This window comes from Camarhynchus parvulus, chromosome 3, assembly GCF_901933205.1.
Source record: "Camarhynchus parvulus chromosome 3, STF_HiC, whole genome shotgun sequence".
In the NCBI taxonomy this organism is placed as follows: Eukaryota; Metazoa; Chordata; class Aves; order Passeriformes; family Thraupidae; genus Camarhynchus; species Camarhynchus parvulus.
The window spans coordinates 59,012,447-59,032,552 of record NC_044573.1 but is presented as its reverse complement, the minus strand read 5'-3'; the positions used below and the strand labels follow the sequence as shown (position 1 = coordinate 59,032,552).

At 38.4% G+C, this 20,106-nt stretch overlaps 1 protein-coding gene across 2 annotated transcripts in view; it reads right to left on the bottom strand.

Moving 5' to 3' along the window:
• The window catches only part of ARHGAP18 (Rho GTPase activating protein 18), a 96,464-nt gene that overhangs the window by 18,047 nt on the left and 58,311 nt on the right, over nt 1-20,106 (bottom strand). For both annotated transcript variants that reach the window (XM_030946301.1, XM_030946300.1), the window contains exons 3-8: nt 18,823-19,058; nt 16,036-16,108; nt 9,913-10,082; nt 7,535-7,700; nt 4,752-4,843; nt 2,403-2,480 (exon numbers count right to left, since the gene is read on the bottom strand). In XM_030946301.1, the coding sequence (XP_030802161.1) occupies nt 2,403-2,480; nt 4,752-4,843; nt 7,535-7,700; nt 9,913-10,082; nt 16,036-16,108; nt 18,823-19,058 (815 nt within the window). The remainder of the gene's footprint in view (nt 1-2,402; nt 2,481-4,751; nt 4,844-7,534; nt 7,701-9,912; nt 10,083-16,035; nt 16,109-18,822; nt 19,059-20,106) is intronic.

The following is a 20,106-nucleotide window of genomic DNA, read 5'->3' as shown; positions in this document are numbered from 1 at the left end:
ACCCACAGGGTGTCAGGTTGGGTTCTGACTCTGTCAGTGTTGTTCCAGTGGACTGTATTGTTTATTTTATCCTTTTTATTTCTTCCCTATTAAAGAACTGTTATTGCCTGCTCCCATATCTTTGCCTGAGAGCCCCTTAATTTAAAATTGTACCAATTCGGAGGGGTGGAGAGAGTTTACATTCTCAATTTCAGGGGAGGCTCCTGCCTTCCTTAGCAGACTCCTGTCTTTCCAAACCCAGACACCCACAAATCATGAGGCTGTGCAGAAGAGTAAAGAGCTCTGAAAGTCTCAGTGGAAGGTCATAACTCTGGGGCTGGGAAAGGATGGGATACTGTTGGCAGCAGACATTACCATACCCCTGCCCTGCTGCCATGGCAGTGCTACTACTGGCCTTTCACAGATGCACAAATGGGAACATGCTGTAAAGACCAAGTCCTTCTTAGTCTATTGCTAAGTATCAGTCTTGATCTCACACCCACTTCATTGATTTCACTTCATTTATTTCTAGTCTGGCAGAATGAAAAGTAACCTCAGTACAGGGCCAGAGGCCCTGAGGCACCTCTCACAGACCCCTCCCTTCTTCTAGCTCAGTTATTCTGGACAGAAAAGGAGGACAGAGACACTGGCTTGTTTTGTAAAATATGTGCTGCGGAAAAATATGGCCATAATTATTTATCTGGACAAGAAGGGCACATTGAACAGAGGATATTAGATACATTTTTAAGATACCCTTCTCAATAAATTTAACTTTGTCCAAATGGAAAATGGACCTATTTACAAAGAAAATGTGGACACTTAGTTTGGTATAAAAGTTGGATATTCTCAGCTGTCCTCCAGAGAGATCTTCTGTCTCCACTGACTGTATTGGAGGTTCAAATGTGCAATAGTCATAATTCAGATGTCTAAAGTCAAGTGGGTATGATTTCCTGATCATCAAAAAGAGCAAGCTTTAGAAAGAGAGATGAAAATTCTCCCTCAGAGACTCATCACCTTCTCCATCCACATTCTGACCAAATCACTGCAGTAAATGCAGTATTAAATGTATAGATACAATTCTAGTATGAGAGGTAAAGACAGAAATTTCAACTATGTGTCCTAGTGCTCCAATGCCTACATTTTAAAGTAAATGTATTTGACTATGGGGTATATCCAATGCACTTTAATAATAACCCTAAAATCTATTTAGTATGATAGCAAAGTATTTTTCTGCCTCTTTCCATAAAACTATACAATGAGGAAAATACTTTTTTTTTTGTTTAAGAAAATTAAGGGAAACCTTCAGTCCTTTGGTATGATAAATTCCTTGCTTTTTAAAAAGTTTCCTATTAGAACAAGTAAAAGAACTTAAAATATTTGCTAACAAAACTATTGCTTAATTTAAAGAAGTAGTTCATGCAAATAGAGAGGTTAAAAATAAATGGAAGCCGAATAGTGAATGATCCACTGTCTGGGAAATTGTATTATGGTGATAAAATCAAAGAACAAACAAATAAAATAAATCACTAAGAAATCACTCCAGTTTGTAGAACCAATGTTAAGTGGAAAATAAAGAATGGAGGAAAATTGAAAAAAAAATTAGTATCTTAGTTACTGGTAAATAAACAAACCCAGCTTCCACAATATTCCCTTCTTTTAGTTGTTTCTAATGAACCAGCAGCTGGACCAAGTTCTACACAACAGAGGCTGGCAAATGTCTTTGGACAGCTGAATCCACTTAAATGGTCCTTTCTGTTTAGAGTTTAAGGCCAGTTCAGACCGTCTTTTTAACACATTGAGCCTTGGCATGGATCACAGTGTGTATTTAGCTCCCTGCATTAAGGCAAATACTGGGAAGAGCCTGCTGGATGTAACTGGCACTCGCCCTGGGAAGTGTCGCTGTGCACAGACGTGCCCAACAAGATTGCACTCGGCGAGCTGAGCACTTATATTGCTGTTCATAAAAATAAATGTGAGAGGTTCTTCAGTGCACGCTGCCTGCCTTGCCCTGTAACACAGGTTAAGTCTAGCTATTAAGAAAGGCTCACAATGCCAGGGAAAAGCTTCCTCCTGGGGTAGAAAGACCGTGTATGAAATGTTCAGATGATTGAACTGGTTCAGGGAAAAAGCAAAAGGCTGGAAAGCTCATGCCAAGAATTAATGAGATTTTGGCACAACTGAATTTGAAATGTAGCTTTGACTCTCCTTCGAACTTAAACACCAGTTTTTCCCCAAAACTACAGTGAGTGAAAGCATAATTTCTCTGGCTAATATAATTCAGTTTTCTTTGTAAAGAGATTTTGCTTTCTGTTTTTGAAGACTTTAATAACAATGGGATGTTAAAATACAACTTGTATGACAAAATAAATTCAGCAACCACACATACATTCTGGGGGATATTAAGAACCTGTGCAATGTTTTACCTTTACTCTTGTCGCAACTCCTGGTATTCTAAGAAGTCCCTCTGTTTCCAGAGTTGTCTCTTCTATCTGGGCAATCAGCTGTCAAACAGAAACCAAATTGGCATGAGCAAAGATGCCAATTAAAAATTACTTGCAGACAGTTCTGATATATTGAAGCCTTTATGCTTCTGTTTCTCTCTCTGTGTATATGCATTTATGCACACAGATTTGTAACAAGCAGAAGTTCAAACACAGTTTGCAAATGGATTACAGTTCTTGTTGAAGAAAACTTCAGTGTGGTTCTTATCCTTTTTTATGAGTCCTGTTAAAGAGGAGTTTGTTTATTTTATTAAAAAAGAAACCTGTATGGTTTTTACCTCCTTCAAGCCTCCTCTGAAGACTGAAGAATTATTTTCAAAATTTACTGTGGCTTCAAAATTATATCCCAATAACTATCCTGGTTAAAATATCTCCAAATCAAAAGAAATCAAAATAATTAAGGTAACACTCTCATGAATACTCTAGGACTTTACAAGAGGAGAACTAAGAACTTCTAGGCTTTAAAGAAGCCTCTGATTTGCAAATTCTGACATTCTCCTAATAGACTCAAAAGTCTGCAACCCTTCACATGGATAACTTTGCAGAAATTCCATAAAAGTACTTAAAACCCATATAATAATTTTTTCTCTAAATAATATGTCTAGAAATATTCACTAAAGGATGGAATTAAGAGTATTTAAAACAAATCTGTAAACGTCAAAGCTGATGACATAATTTTAGCACAAATAGTTCCCACCATGTTTAACTAGGGCAGTGCCTTTGTTACATGCCTTCCTGCACCAGTGCTTGAGTAAGAAAAACTATGCAACAGAGTTTTTTCCAGTTACAGAAATTAAAGGGAGTTTACCTACCACTGCATTTATGAAAGAGATAGATACCACAAAAAAGACTGGACAGAAAAGACAGAAAACCCCACAAATTTAGAGAGCAGCACTAAAAGTGTCACTCTTGTGCATTTTCCATGGTTAAAAAAAAACAAAACAGTGCGAACTGGCCCCATCCAGCTCACCCTGTACCTGCCTTACACCAGATCAGTGCCTGCCACTCACATCTGCTGGGCACAAAGACGCTGTGGGCAGTGTGTGACCTGCCATCAGCACCACTTCTGGGGAAGGCAAGGTCTAGTGGCACAACTGGTGGCCACAACTCCTTCAGGAACACTCACTCCCCTTGGCCACCACCAACCTCCTGCCTGTGAGAAATCCCCTCTTCATCTCTATCAGGGCTGCCTTGCATGGCCTTATTAACAGGCCAGAGACTGGACTTACTCTCAGCAGAAACTTCTGATGACAACACATGAATCACTATTACTGCCAGATTTTCCAGTTGCAAAACCCTGACAAAATTATGTCTTTATTTTTAATTTAAATTTCTCAGTGAAATAAAAACTAGGTGTATTTTTATTTTTAATTAAGCAGCCTTCCTGTTAGCTTGCTTTGTTTCATTTCAGTGATAAACAAGATACCTTTAAAAGAATGAACAAAATTGTTCTCTTATGATATAAATGCCCAGTTCTTGGAAAGTACACGCTGCTGAGAACAAGCAGAAGAAATGGGAAACTGTTTATTTTCATATTCTCATTTGAAGTAAAACTGTATTCCAAATGACGTCTGCACCTTGCAAAACAAATCACATCTATAAGATATTAATATTTATATAGAATTTTTGATGTTGCTAGGATAGCAGAGTGATCAATCACTGTTTGATTTCTCAGTTTATAGATAGTATCTTTTCCAGAAATGTGTTTTTATGATCCTGAGGAAGTAATTTCTGGCATGAATGACACAGTGGTAGTTTTCAAATGGTGATGCAAAACTACTTTGTGATTTCTGTGTCTCAATAAGTAACAAGTACCTCTACAAACAGACCGAAATGGTGATGATAGAGCACTGAGTTTCTGTCAGTGTTAGGACAGGTCCATACACAGTGGTTTATTTTCTTCTCATGAAATGCGATGTGTTATGCATGGGCAACAAATCAAGGGTCTCCATCCTCTTTCCAATTATCTCCCCCATTACCATGACACGATATGGGCAAAGGCATATCCCTCTGAACTAAAGTAACAAGTCTTCTCGAAAAGCATCTGCCTTGTGAGTTTTTTTCTTGAATTCAAAATAGGTCTGATACAATGCAAAATATCACATTTACTGAATTAGTAAGTAAAGTTGCAATTAAAAGTTACAATAACTTGGATGGATTAGAGTATTATACTGAAAACTGCTACAGGAAGCAAATAAATCCAGGACAAAATATTATGGTTTTTGTCATTTTGCATGTATGTAAAAAGTTAACTTCTTCATGCCTATTTACCTTCTGAAAAATCAGTGGGATCTTGGTTCCTGGAATCTTCTTCTGATCCTGTTCCAGTAAAAGTGACAGTGGGACACCAAATAAGCCAGAGTCTGAAGAATAAAGGAAAAGAAACTGAGATATTATCCACATGTTTTTCCAGTACATGTGATACTGGCATAAACCCATATTTCTGAAGCAGTAAGTCTTTCAATGCATTCAGAGCTATTGACCTTTTGTTTAAAGTGTTTTAATGTCTTTGCCAATCAAGTTATTACACAAAACATTCTCACTAAAAGGATTCATCATCTCTTCCTCAGGAGTCTTCTGTTTTGACTTCAAATTGCCATCCACATATTCTGAGTACAGTAAAGCAAACTGCATAAATGAACCATCTGTGTAGTTGGTTTGCAGAATGGATGTGATAATGACCCTGCAATGCAGATCTTCACCACTCAATGCAAGTTATTATAGCTGAGATGGAAATGGCAGGAGTAAAATATCCAGAACTTGGTCACTAAATGAGACAAATAAAATTATCACCCAGAGTTGCTCTGAACACTCCTCTCTACGAGGGTTTGGAAACAACAGCTTTTCAACTCCTGTGCTTTTGAATTATACAGCACCAGCAGAACAGGAAGACAACCAACTCACTAAAGGTTCATTTTTTAAAACATTGAAAGTACAGTAATTCTTGGTTAAAAATAACTTTTACAATAGAGCCAAAGCAATTAAAATTTTTTTTTTGGAATTCAGTTGCAGTTAATTTAGCCCTGATGACAAACTAACCTTAGTCTTCATGTAAATGGGACTTACATGTGTTATGGCCCAGTTGAATAGAAGTGAATAACCATTTAAAGAGAACTATGCTAGTAATGACTAAACCAAAGTTGCTGAGACAGAACTTCTCTGTGAGAAGTACTGATAATTGCTGTATGTGCAAGTTTTCTGGAGCAGCATATAACAATACAAGTAGTCAAAATCTGCTGCTTGGTATGATGCCATGCCAATATTGAACACAGAACAGATGCAATTACTAAAAAAACTGTCAGCCCTTGAGAAAATATGATATATATCAAAGAAAGATCGATTTCAGTGCCAAACCAGAAGTTCTTGTATCTCTGTCAGCATAAAAAGTCTACCTATAAAATACAAGGGACTCATACATACAGGCAATATCCATACCCCATAGCTTTATTATCTTGAAGTTCTTGTCAATAATAAAGTTTCCATTGAAATGTAGTTGAAAAAACAAACTCCAGGAGGTCAATAAAAAAGCAGTGCTGGGCACAGCACAGCATTCCCCACAAGAATGATGTTTTCATCATCTTTACATACTCAAGCACAAAGGAGAAAATGAATAGACCCACCACTGTATGAATCAATTGGCCAAACACTTAAGGGGTGAAGAGGTAAGGGTCAGACAGAGCAAAAAGGCACTGAAGGCAGTACATTGCAAAAGCACATTAGCTTGGCAGAAAAGCTGATGTCATTGTCCATTTCCTACACATTGCCATGAACCTGGCCTATCTTTTTTACCTTTTAAAGTTTTTAATCAATTCAACATTTTAAGAATGCCTGCCATTCAGATAATAATGTTGAGAGTGAAATTCAATTAACAATTCATTTTGTGAGAAGAAGCAGTTATAAGTAAGACCCAAAATACAAGAGAAGGAAATGCTTTGTCTCTGTTTATTAGCAACAGCACAAGTACTTCTGCAAGAAGAAAATGCATTCAAGCGATCAAGGTCTTGTTCATGTTTCTGTGTATGCCTTTTGCATTAAAAAAGCTGTTTACTACTACTGTAAAGTGAAGAACATATTCTGAAGAATCTATTGTACCTTGCTGTGTATCTCTCTATGCTCTCTGTTGCTTTCAATTATTTAAAGTGAGCTATTGCACTGTCACATTCACTGAACCTTGACAACAGAGTTTTGGCCAAAGCAGGCTTGTGATTAACGGGTAACACATCTCAAGCTCTTGTAAAGCATTTAGAGGAAGCCAAAAATACAAAAACCAAACAAAGCACTGAAAATCTCTAGCATCAAGAAATTGGTTTCCATGCTTTCTATGCTCCCAAGGAAAGCACTGTGATTACACATATGCTCTAATGGCTTGAAGAGGGAAGTGGCATGGTGGAACTGTCTCTGCCTCCTCTGCAACAGTTTAAATCTTCCACTTCATATGGTGCCATTCATCATAACAACTGCATTAGAGCCTAAGTAAATACTCTATGGGCAAGGCCTAGATGACACAGGAACATTTTTGCCAGACAGAATAAGAAATGGGTGACAAAGGCTCCCAGCACCTCCCACCTACAGCAACAAAAGCACAACTCAGGTAGACTCATCCGAATTACAGAATTGCAAAGGCTAAAAAAGACCCTTGAGAGCATGGAGTCCAATTCTGAAAGAAGACCAGTACCTACCTTCAGGAAATCAGGAAAAGAATACCCACAAAGACCACATGCTCATGCTCTTTGGGAATAAATCAGCACATACAAACTTCTGTGAAGCAATTCTTGCTGCACGGCACACGACTAAGATAGTTACCCTTCACTCCTTAGATTACCTGCTCAGTGACTGTCTTGAGTTTTAATTTTAGACAAAGAGCTGGAGACATTATGTCAGTGAACTTGTTTAAAGCTTGCCTTAAAGTGTAAAATTAAATGTTGCTCAGGGCCTATGTTACTGCCTATATATTATGTATATATTTTCTGCTGGAAGATCATAAAGAAATTGGCGCATTTTTTTCATTGGATTAAACAGATGCAATTGGTTCAGAATACAAAACTCCAACTTACCTTTGGTTTTGATTTTTACAGCTTTTTGCTGTTTGAATTCTGTCCCAAGTATGTCATAGAGAGCAGTTAATTCAATCAGTGCTAAAGAATAGACTTTCTTCATGTCCTGAGGGGCTAGGTCACCAATCTTTGTGGTACCTGTTTTGTCCTTCGGCAGTCTGAAATTCTAAAAGCAGAGAATTGCAGCAGGGTAAATAATCCAAGTCATGACAAATTACTTAGCTCAAAGGCTGTACTTCCTTCAGGTACAACCTTTCATCATGAAGCCTGCTGTTACTGACTAAATCAAAGGAGAATCCCACAAATAGGTTAAAAAGCAGATGATCTTAAAATGATAGGAAGATTTAGGTTCCCAGTGACTTCTGGAGGTCATCTAATTCAATTGCTGCTCAAAGCAAGGCTAAATTCACAGTCTGATTTGATTGCTTGTTGTTGTTGTTCAAATGAATTTTGAAAATTCCCAGTAACCCCTGTGAGAACCTGTTTCAGTGTGGAATGCTCTCATGGGGACTTTCTCTACTATGCAAAAAAAATGTTACCATTAGTCACTTGCGTCCATTAACTGTTATCCTTTTACTTGGCACCTCCAAGAAGAATCTGGATTTGTCATTTTTCCTGCTTGCAACCACATACTCCCTCTCCACCTCCTGCATCTTTTTTCCAGTTTATAGTGGTGGAAATGGCTGTCCATGAACAATCCTATTCACATACAATTGCACAGAAATCCTATGCAATAGGATAGAAATCCTTCTGCCTTTGTGCACACAAAAAAATGGCTGCCATATAAATAATAATAAAGGAGTTATCTTCTTAGAGAAAGGGAATACTTAATCATGGCTCCTTTCTACTTCACTAGATACTCAGAGATACTAGATACTGCAGTTAGAGAGCAATATAAGGAATTTAGTTGAAAGGGTGAGGAACTTCCCAACTCACTGAACTTTCTAGCTCCATCTCTCACCAGCAGGCTTCTAAATATGCATGACTCAGAGCAGGAAGCTTGACAAGACTTTCTTCCACTTGGAAAGACATATTATACTCATGAATTATTTTCTTACCCTGTGCAAACCCAGCAATAGCAGAGCTGAATTGCTAGTTATGGTACATGACTACAAGGGCACATACCAAAACATAAACATAATTTACAAAAGGTAGATGAGTAGCCAGCTCCCCACCTTGAGCTTTCATTGACTTACACAAACATGTCTGCTTAAAAATAGCTGCCAATGATGGAGGTGCAACCAATATATTGTAGATTTCAATAGGTAACTCCCTTCCTTCTCCTACCATTTTACAGCTCCTTCTGTAACTGAAGAAGAAATCCCTTAGCCATGTCTTCAAGCAATCCTTCACAAGCCAGGCCAGAAGCAGAGCTAATATATGTATTATGCATATATACAGAAGTTAGAACATAACTTTTGTCTCCTTGTTATAGGCTGCATTAGAGAAACATGACTCAAACGCTTTAGAATTCACCTCTAAATATCCATTAGTGTCTGGTTTATAATGTTTAAACTAGGATACATGGGGTAATTACTACTTGAAGAACTGCATAAGTCCTTATCTAAATTAAGTGTTTGAAGAACTGGGAAACATTATTTCAGAAATTGTGTTTACTCAGACATGTTTGCATAGAGTGTTACGGAAAAAAAGAAAAAAACACCAAGACAGTTTTCACACCAGTCATTAGTTTACAGGTTATATGTACATGTTACATGTTCATGAACTGGTAGGTAGAGAGAGATCCTAAAAGAGATTTCTGAGGATTGACAACAAAATCCCTTGGAGGATTTTCTTTTGATTTCATATGGATTCATTCTGAAAGAGCCTTTTTTAAATTAAGAGTTGGAAAGAAAAACTGAGTTCAAATTAGTCTTTAATTTCCTGCCATTTGACTTCAGACCTCTAACTTTTACAGACAATTCTGTTCTTCATTCTCATCCCTCACCTACCTGCATCAGACAACTGCGTAAGGTTTCTACAGGCATCCACCAACCCTTTTCATATTACAGCAGAGCTTTTTATTAGAGGTAAAGCATCTCACCTCAGGTAACAGAAAAAGGGGATGTAAACAAATGAAGCAAGGATAGAGTGGTACAACCACCACTAAGCTCTGTTCCAGCTTAATATTAGAAGTTCATTTTTGCTTACATATAGAGCACATTTTTCCAGATTCACAAGTACATAAACAGGCATAAATGTAGTTATTTTCATGTTATTGAGCATACTACTCCCAAAATTAGTTACCTTAAGAACCTCTATCTCTACAAAGCTAAATCTGACAACATTCTTCTAAATCTAATTCACTCAGTCTCAGATAAATATCGCCTAAACAGCACCTCTAGCTAAAAATAAAGACGAATAAATAAAAAACCTACCGGGAGAAGAGTGTCACCCCCTCCACCTTTGTACATTTTGCCTACTGAGCTGTCCTTGAGATTAGCTGCCTGTTCTGCAAATGATATCTCCAAATTGATGTCAGTGTCTGAAGATGGCATGTCTTCAAGCAGGCTCTTCGGCTCATCTGTTCCAAGACTGAACTTTGGACCTGAAAACACCATGAAAAAAAAAAAAGCTAAAAATCAACAGCAGCACTATTGAGCACCACTCAGTGCATGAGAGTAAGTTTTAAACCAAGTAGAAATTAATGCTGTGCGAGCAATGGACTTTCTGATTGCAAAGTCACTGTTCCTGTATTTTTTATGCCAGTCGAAAATACAGCTATTGACAAGGGTTCAACTTTTGTAGGTTTTCTTCAGTAACTTTGCCAAGGCATGGGGTCTTCTGGACTATTCATCTATTATGAAAAGATAGAGCAATCCACCTCAAACAGCAGATTCCCAGAATCTTGCAAAGCCAGAGAGCTTTGGCATCAGAAGTTTCTTGCCATCAAACACTTTCTAGCCTCAAAGACTGTAACGTCCTGCAAACAAATCAGCAAATGTTTCTGCTGTTAAATTTCAAAAGCAATAGAGAATGTGTCCTCTACGACCCAAAGCATTAACATCTGGGAATAACAGGGAGTACACAGATCATATTTTTGTTGCATTATTCCTGTTCTCACGTCAGTCTGAAGAGTCTAGATTCCTCAAAACAGTTTGGACAAGTTTCCATGATACAGGGAAGGACTAAGTACACAACAATGGCCTTACTTCTCTTTCTTTGTTCCTTAAAGGAATCAAACACTAGACAAATTTAGAACACTTTTTGTTAAAATAATAAAGAATCAAAAAAGGGAGAGACAGTTCTGCTTTTAGAAAAAGAAGTTTCCCAATTTCACAGTAAATCAACCACTACTTTTGGTCTGGAGTTAAAATATATTGTGAAAGAAGCAAGAAGAAAATTATACAGTAAAAACCAGTATTTAATACAAAGCATAGAAGTCTAAGAAAGCTTTCAGTCTCTCCACCATCCTTCTCATGGTATCTATCCAAAACAATACATCAATTAATAAGTTCCTTTTGCAAGACATTACAGAATCACAGAAGGTTTCCAGGTACTACAGAAGAGTAAAGTCACAGAATAAATAAGGTTTAAGAAGACATTTGAGATCATGGAGTCCAACCTATGACCAAACATCCCCATGTCAACTGTATCATGGGACTAAGTGGCATGCCCAGTCTTTCCTTAAACACCTCCAGGGACTCCATAACCTCCCTGGGCAGTCCACTCCAATATCTAATCAGCCTTTTGTGAAGAACTTCTCCCTAATGTCCAACCTAAACCTCTCCTGGCACAGCTTAAGGCTGTGTCCTCTCATCCTGTTGCTGCGAACCCCCATCAGGCTACAGCCTCCTGTCAGGCAGTTGTAGAGAGATAAGATTCCCCTAAGCCTCCTTTTCTCCAGGCTAAACACCCCCAGCTCCCTCAGCCTCTCCTCATAGACTTGTGCTCCAGACCCTCCACCAGCTCTGTTACCCTCCTCTGGCCATGCTTCAGCCCCTCAGTGTTCTTCCTGAATCAAGGGGTTCAGAAGTGGACACAGAACTGGATGTGTGGCCTCTCTAGTGCTGAGTACAGAGGAAGAATCACTTCCCTAGTCCTGGGACCATGATTCAGCCACTGGCTCCTACTCACACGAGACTGCAGCCTGTTCAAAGCTAATATACCACAAGCATAGGAAAAGTGGATGGAAATGGGCATGAGTTGTGAAGCAGAACCACGAGCAATGCATATGTTTTGGTGTAAGAATGTTGTGCAACATAATAAACTAATTTTTTTACACTGCTATGGGAAATTTTTGTATGGCCTAGAGTAACTACCCTAAGCCAAGACAGAAAAAAGTTCCCAGAAAACAGTTACAGGTACAGCAAAAGCTGATTCTGAAGCAGGGGAAAGCCTGCAGAGAGGCTGATTAAGAGGAGTCAGGGAAGTGCTGACCTACACTGATGGTATCAGTGGTCTGTAAAAGAACTGAGCTGCAAGCACACAATCCAAACAGCATATGAAGCAGGAAGTTAAAAAAAAAATTACAGCAACTCGCTAATTTTTCTAAATTATATTTGCATCTTATTTAAAAACACCAAACTATTGTCTGACATTATTTAGGTCAAGTCCTGAAAATAACCTCAGTCAGCCAGGGTGAGACTCAGGGGACCTGACAGGCAAATGGTTGAAGCCACCACAGCCGTTTTCTGGTAAGGCACAGTGCTTTACACAACCATTCCCATGTCAAAGTACTTACCTAAGCTGAGACATTTTCAGGGAGAGAATGTGGATTTGAGTTAATACTTTGACTCTACTCACAACCAAGCAATGTTGTGAGAAGTAGAACAGAACATTTTCATATTCTGCCAGTTGTGTGTGTTACTCATCACTTGTTTTTTTCCAGAGTGGCTTCTGCTCACTTTCCACAGACCCCAAAATGCCTAGGGCATACACTAAAGATTAAGCTGATCCTGAAACTAGAGCTGCTCCTTTTGGTAAAGAGATATCTGAGTCCTCAGTAAGCAAACATACCTAAGGTCAAATTCATCCCTGACTCTGCTCCTTGGCATCTCTGCATGTATATCCCTATATATCATGTAAACTGTTCAATGCATCCACACTGAATGAAAAGAGTTTCCTGTCCCCCAAAACTTTTGTCATGCTAATGTGGCCTACACCTGACCTACATACTTCCCACCAGCCTAGGAGGGATCTGATGTTAACAAACAAAAAGCAGTAGCTCCTATTTCAGTCCTCTGGTCATACCAAGGTGTCATGTAAAGCAGATGTCTCAGTAGTGCTCTGCACATTTTAAAGATCTGGAAGTGCTGCTGTTGTGGGGAGTCTTTTCTTGGTTGTACAGCCTTGCTCCCATTGTTGTACATCCCTGAACTAGGCAGCAGCTGTAAGAGGAAGCAGCCTTGGTCTTCTGCCAACCTACCAACCACATGCCATATTTAATGAGAGAAATGCAAGTGTGATACAGAAAAATGCAAATATTGTCTATGAGGATGTGGAAACCATATTTTACATGAGCTCTGTACTCCTTCCTTAGTTCACAGAGCTATGTAAAGATTACATAAAATGATGGGAATTCTTCAGGAATTAAACAAGGAAACATTGCAAGTATCAACTGCGCTATATCCCAGTTTTGCAAGGGAATCTCGAGTATACACCAATGGAGCTAAGCTGACAGACCTTAATTCACAACTGGAAAGGTAGAATGATTTTTTCTTTGACTGACAAAGCATTTCTCTAAAATGCTAGTTCATAGATGGTTATAAATTGATAATAAAAAGCCTTGTAATCATTTCACTTACAGCCTTACTTTGGCTACAGGATCCTCATTTATCATGTAAAATGAAAAGCAAAACCAAACTCTTTAATTAAAAACCACCAGATTACAGACTTTTTCCCTATCAAGAAGCAAACATTACTGGTCTTTACCCTCATATTACAAATGGAACAATTTGTTCATCCATTCTCTAGATTGTTATGCTTTGAATCTGCCCTTATACAGAGATTTTATCTATTATTCTTCCCCTGTAGCAAATCCTAAGTTCAGAAAAACAACTGCAGTCATAGTAAACTGACTTTTGTTACTCCCCTACTTCAGCTAATAAGTATTTAGCTTTTCATATGTTTTATTATTTCCTTTTTATTTCTTGAGAGGTCTCAACCAACACAATTATTTACTCCTTTTCACAGGATTCCAAAGAAAACTACTCCTTTTCTTTTGTATCTATTGAACATCTTCCTAGCTTTGCAGGCCTTTAGTGAGTGTCATGGATTGTTAAAATGATAATGCCTTTTGAGAGCTTAGTACATTATTCTGAATTTTCTTTTTGTTTCCTGTAGACACACTCCATACTTACATGAAACAAAGGCACTTATTATTCTGTGAGTTTGCATACATTATTTAGTCAAGAAACAAGGTGTGTTGGACACAGAAAGAAGAAGAAAGGAGAAGAAAGGAGAAATGAGAACGGGTTCACATAGCCCAGGCATGCTCTGAAGGCAAATCATTAACAACTTCAGTCTGGCAGAAGCACTTGGGAATGCAGCATTCAAATATCCCATTAGGAACAGGTATCACCTTTGGAGTATGGCCAAAAAGAGTTTTTTACCATAGCAATTTTAAGATGTCTCAATTTAGGCTTTTTGTCTTTAATGTCTGAGACAATGTTCATATTTTTTCAGGCAAAACTGGGACTACTTCTGTGTCAAAGAGGGTTTCCATTTTAAAATAATGCCCTTGGATTTGGATTTCATAAAGATTTAGTACCTCTGAAATATCAGGCACTGTTTACATTTTGCCTTAAATTCATTCACTGTTTGTATAACACTAACTGGCTTATTCTGAAGGACAGATCATAGCACAGCATTGAACCAGATGCATGCTTTTAACACCACCAAACTTGCATGGCTTGACTGCAGATTGAACTGAGCTTTCCTTCCTGCTCCAATCTTGGGAGCAGCGTCCACCGCAGCACGTTGACTAGAGCAGGAGTGTATCAGGATGTAAGCAGGCTGCATTTGCCATCCACATCACCATCTGTGCTGAGGAGAGCTACCATATGGGATTTGCCTTTCAGAACTTCCCATTTCTGAAGGGTTCATCAGGGCCACAGGGAAAGAAAGAACCAGATGTGATAAAAACTCTGTAATAATTGCTTGGTAATTTTCCAGCTCTGAATTCTACAGTGAAGTTTATTGACACAAGCACCAGGCATCTCTTCCTTCCCTTGTGCTGAACCAGCAGTCTGGCAGTCCTCCCATTTTTTTTACTGTTCTTATTGGAGTGAGGTTTGCTGAGAGGGCAGGAGGGAAATACACACTCTGGAAACACAGAGATTCAGTATTATTCAGGGCTGGTTTATAATCATGTCTCCCAATTCAACTGCTATGTACATTCTGTATTGTCCATTGCTGTCTTCCAAGTTTAATTGTAAAGTAGCAATTTTTCCAAAATCCTACTGGTCAGTATTCTAGAACTGAAGCAGAACTTTATTTGGTGGCTTAATTACAGCTAACTAACTTGAAATAAGTAACTTGATCTGCCTGCTTAGTGTGGGTATAGGGTTCAGTGTAACATCTATGTGCTCTATCCAGTCCTCCAGAAGAACCAAAACCCCAACATACAAACAAAACAGAATAACAGTGCAGCATCTTAAAACTTAAATAGATGCCAGATTAAAACTTAAATAGCTGCATCTTAAAACTTAAATATCCTGATATAGGGGTGGGTAGGGTGGTACAATAGACACAGTGCAACCCTTACTTTGAAGAAACTAAACATGACGCAGGACAGCCATCCTTTTACTATTGGACCTGAAGAACAGCAGAAAGCTCTGTCAAAGTCTTTCATCAGAAATCATACTCTCAAAATACAAACTATGGAGTCAGCTAAGGACTTCTGTAATGTACTATCCTGATAGTGAGAGGAAAGGCTCTTCCATGGGTACTGCACCTCTCATTTGTGAGCACACACCACTGAACACAACCTAGGGACACAGAACACTATTTCATTTCCATATTCCTTGAAAAGGTAAACAACCTTTTTTCTTTAATTCCTATTTTTCCTTTAATTTGAGCTACAGCTATATAGCTAGTTCTCACAGTTTTTTGGATGCTTGAGTCCAGACAGTTCTCTTTTTTTTTTTTTTTTTTTTTGCTTAGAGTTCATTTGGTTTTATTCTTTTGTATGCACTGATGAGTTTATGCATAGGCCTTCATTTCCTGTACTGTAGAGCAGAGACAGACCAGAAGTGATAAATTAAGTATCAGAAACAACCTGAGCATAAGCTACAAGAGAAGACTTCTCCCAGGCAGCTTGATCATAAGCTGATCCCTGATAATAAACTGGGTTTCTCAGGTGGTTCAAAGGACACGACATACAGGCACACTTAAAATTTTACACATCATCAATTCAGTCCAGAAAAGGTTTCTCATTATAATTTCATTTTATTTTCCTGAAAAGTTACTTATAATATGGCCCCATTTACTATCCTGTGTAGTTGAACCCCTACAAACCAAAAGAAAAACAAATAAAATAGGGAGTAATTTGACATTACCTTTTGTTCCATCGTGTGTTTCATTTTTGTTTTCACTTGTTCTCACAGCTGAAGGTTCACTTCCATCACAGACCTAAGAAAGGAACAATAAATATGCATGCCTATAAAAACCTAGCGCATGGTTATAGAAACTCCCTTGACTCTGTGCAGGACTAAAACACACACTCCTGCAATTCAGGAGCGTGCAAAAGCACATCTCTGTGCTTCAAGAGAAAACCCCTTGCCAAAGTCTAAGGGGATCTGAAACCTAGGTAATTAAAAATAGAAGTAATGAAATCAATTCCTCTTCTTCCTAGAAGGCTGCATGGGTGAATGACTTTATTTTCCAGAGTGGCAAAGAATAAGAAAATGCAGTCTGACCTGAAACTGTAGTTTGCACTGGAAAGGGTATGGAAAGGGAATCTGGAGGAGATATTTTGACTGACTCAGACCAAATTCCTTTCTCTTGAAAAAGCTTACAAGGTTGTCTCCCCTAGAGAGCAATTCCATCCCTTTTGCAGGGCAGCCTGACATTATCTGCGCTTACAGCTTAGATTTCCAGCAACAAAACCAGGACACTTTGAAGAGATGAAGAACGGGAAGGGATCTGAACCATCCTCTCCCTTCTGTAACGCTGCCCTTCCCAGTCTCAAGATGTGACATTTTGTGAACCGGATGACACCAACTATAGACAAAATACTTCAGAACATGTAGAAAATCTATGCCCATATATATGGGTACACACATAGATTCATATACATTTTTACCCACATATCATTTTTCCTTTTTGGCAACTCAAATTAACAATTAGTGTTTAGCACACTGTATTTCTAATTGTATTTTACTCAAGCAATTTATAACTCTATACTTACTGAGAAGACATATGCAAGGTTTAAAGACTTATCCTATTGGCACAATCTGTATTTTCACTTCTCTTTTTTTTTTTTTTTTTTTTTAAATCAGGTATCTTGAGAGGAGGAAGAAGTTAGCACGATTGCCTAAAAATATCTCTGTTTCACAAAGCAGCAGAAGCAGAATGGGAAGGTGTCAAGGTACCACAAGTCTAGCTTCTCTTTGGGAATATGGCAGGAAATTCAGGAGAAACATTAACACAATTGTGTCAATGCAAAACATCAACACTATTGTTTTACTTTTCCTCCTGCTTTCCTCCAGATGAAGGGAGGCTACAGGATTTTCGAAGGCTATTATTAAACTGGAATGACTTCATACAGCTGCAGGTGGCTTCAGTCCTCTTTTGTTACATAAAAAGCTTTCTAATGATGGGTGAATAACAAAGCAGTGAGACAAGTTACCTAGGGAGGTAGTGTAAGCTACTTCCCACAGCCTTTCGGTGATAGATTCGGTGAATAACCACAAGCAATGATTTCTGAACAATTATCTTGCTTTGGAGAAAGGAATGAAGTACAAGTTTGAGGACCTATACTTGTATTACTTTGTATTTGTCAAGGAGACAAGTTTAGAATGATCTTTTCCCCCCAATATTTCTATATTTAATAAACAACCATTTGTTTTATACATCTTAAATGCCTAAAATAATTTGTCTTCTCAGTGGTGTCTTCAATATCAAAACATGTAGTTTAGGAGAAGAAAAATCTATTGAACACTGTGACATAGGATTTTCAAACAGTATGTAGTTTACATACAGGGACATGAATATTTCTTGTGCTTTACTGAAATAAAAGGAAAAAAACCAGAAATTATACTGCTTTAAGCTACATGATATTTTACCTAAATTGCTCTGCTATTAGAGCTTGTAATTTTTAGGTAGAGTCAATTACAAATCAGATCCCAGAGAGCTTTTATGGAGTTAATATCTCTTTTGCAACCACAGACAAAGCAGAACAGTGAAAGGGAAGTTGTGCCTCCAGAACACACCACTTCCCCAGCTACACTTCAATTGAGTTTAGAAAGAGCTGCTGAAGGAGAGGAAGCTGTTGAGGGAAGGAGGAAATTAAATACCCTAAAAATTCACCATGCTTTCCATCACCACAACCACTGCACTGAAAGGCATGTCAGCAGAGAGAACAAGGGACACAGCTGAGGTCAGGTAACCCAGTCATGCCATAAAGTCTCATTCTTATGGCTGAAGATGTCAGAGTTCTGAGGCAGCAGAGAGGACACACACCCCTCGCCATGGAAAAGGAATTCTAATCATAGTCTCCATTTCCCTCCTTCCCTTTTCCTGCATATGGGAAAGGAATTCTCTGCAATATCCCATGATGGGAAACAGGGACCCTTTGGGGCCTGTCAGAGTAGCTTCCCATGCACAGTTTAACACACACATAGGGCCTGGCAGTTAGTATGAGCTTTACACTCCCAGCTGATAGGCATAAAGACCTAGCCAAAAACAAGAAGGTTAGGCTAATGCTCCATTTCCCCCCCTTTTTTATAAATAAATAAACAAACAAACAAAAGCACCTGTAAGTAAGAGGTAATCACTCAAAGGTAAAAGTAGGCTTGTGGTAGCTCTTTGGGTGATTGTTGTGATGAGTTTCGCATTCATGTGAAAAATAATTCCAATTAAAATGAGCGGTTCCTTTATTCATCACCTTTAAGGTGAGGCCAATTACACGCTTCTTTATAAATACTAAAATTGCTTAATGCAATGTTCAATCTGGACAAACACCATCCCTGAAAATTTAGTGAAAAATTCCCTTGGGAATCAGTGAAGTTAGACACAAATGTCCTGGAAATATCCCTTTCATGTGCCACTCTGCTCTCCCCCCATCCATACAGGTCCCTCTCTTTCTCTGCCAGAATCAAACAAAACAACTGACAGGAACTCACTTTTCCCTTTGAGTCATTCTGTAGCCTGAAGATATCTCTGACATCAGGAATCTGGTGCTGTTTGTTTCTTTTCCTCATGGTTTGTGTGACGGTCTCCACTCGCTTTTCCACCGCAGCTTTCTGGGTTCGGGTCAGTGTGGATAAAAACACCATGCTTTCCAGGGAGTCCCCAGAACTCTCTCCAAACAGATTTGACAAACCTGCCTCCTTCAGCCATTCTTCTTCCAGTTCTCCCTCTGAGCAATTTGAAGAGAAAAAGGCATAAACATTGGCTTTCTATTACTGCCAAGCACATTGGATTTTAATAACATGACACAATTAATATAATTCACAGAAAAGTACCAAGGGGATACACAGTTAAGAATTACTTACACTGTCATGACTCAGAAAAAAGCTATTGTTTCTAAAGAGCCTCAAAAGGCTTATAATATATCATATCAAAGCTTTTAAAGTAGCTAATCCAATACATATTGCTATGTGGCAATCTTTATAATAATCTACAGCGCTTCCATTAAAATCATATACCATTTTATAAATGTACCTAAATAAAAACATGTGTGGGGAACCCTGAAAGCCAGATCATTGCTGCTCCACTGATTTTTAGTTCAATACTCAATTTTTTAGCTCTTTTACTGACATGGTTCTGCCCACTTTTCTTGATACATTAATCCTACAGCCTTCCACCAGCTCAATTTAATGAAGGACAAACCAGCCTACACAAGTCACCTTAATGCTATTTTTTCATCAGTTCTTATGACATGGTCTCCAGCCTGCTGACAGCCCACTGAACAATTTTTGCTTTAGTCTTAGAGCTGATTAGGTATCCTTTATTGACAGATCACTGCACATGAAAGAAGAGAAAGCTATTAAATATTGTCACCAATGGCAAAACTTCTGCTTCTGAGTTCTGTATCACGCTAATGATATTTTCTATAAAACACTAAGTTCTGTCTGTAGCAGTTGAGGTTGTGCTGAATACCAACAATTCTCTCAAATGTTCAAGCAATATTTCTCCATTTATCAGATATCTAAAAATACTCCAAAGTTGGCATGTCAGCTTCACTATTGATTGCATTTTACCACTGTGCCCAGAGCACGTTCTAGCGGGCACCTTAATATAAACAGCATCCAGAAAACAGACACCAAAATTTAAGTATGAATTTTGTTATGGCTGTGCAGACACATCCTGAGCCTCTGACAAAACTCTCCGGTTTTGTTATCAGGGCTGGAAAGAAGGCCTACACCCATGCTCCAGAACAGCTGTGAGCAAGCTCTCTCCCATCC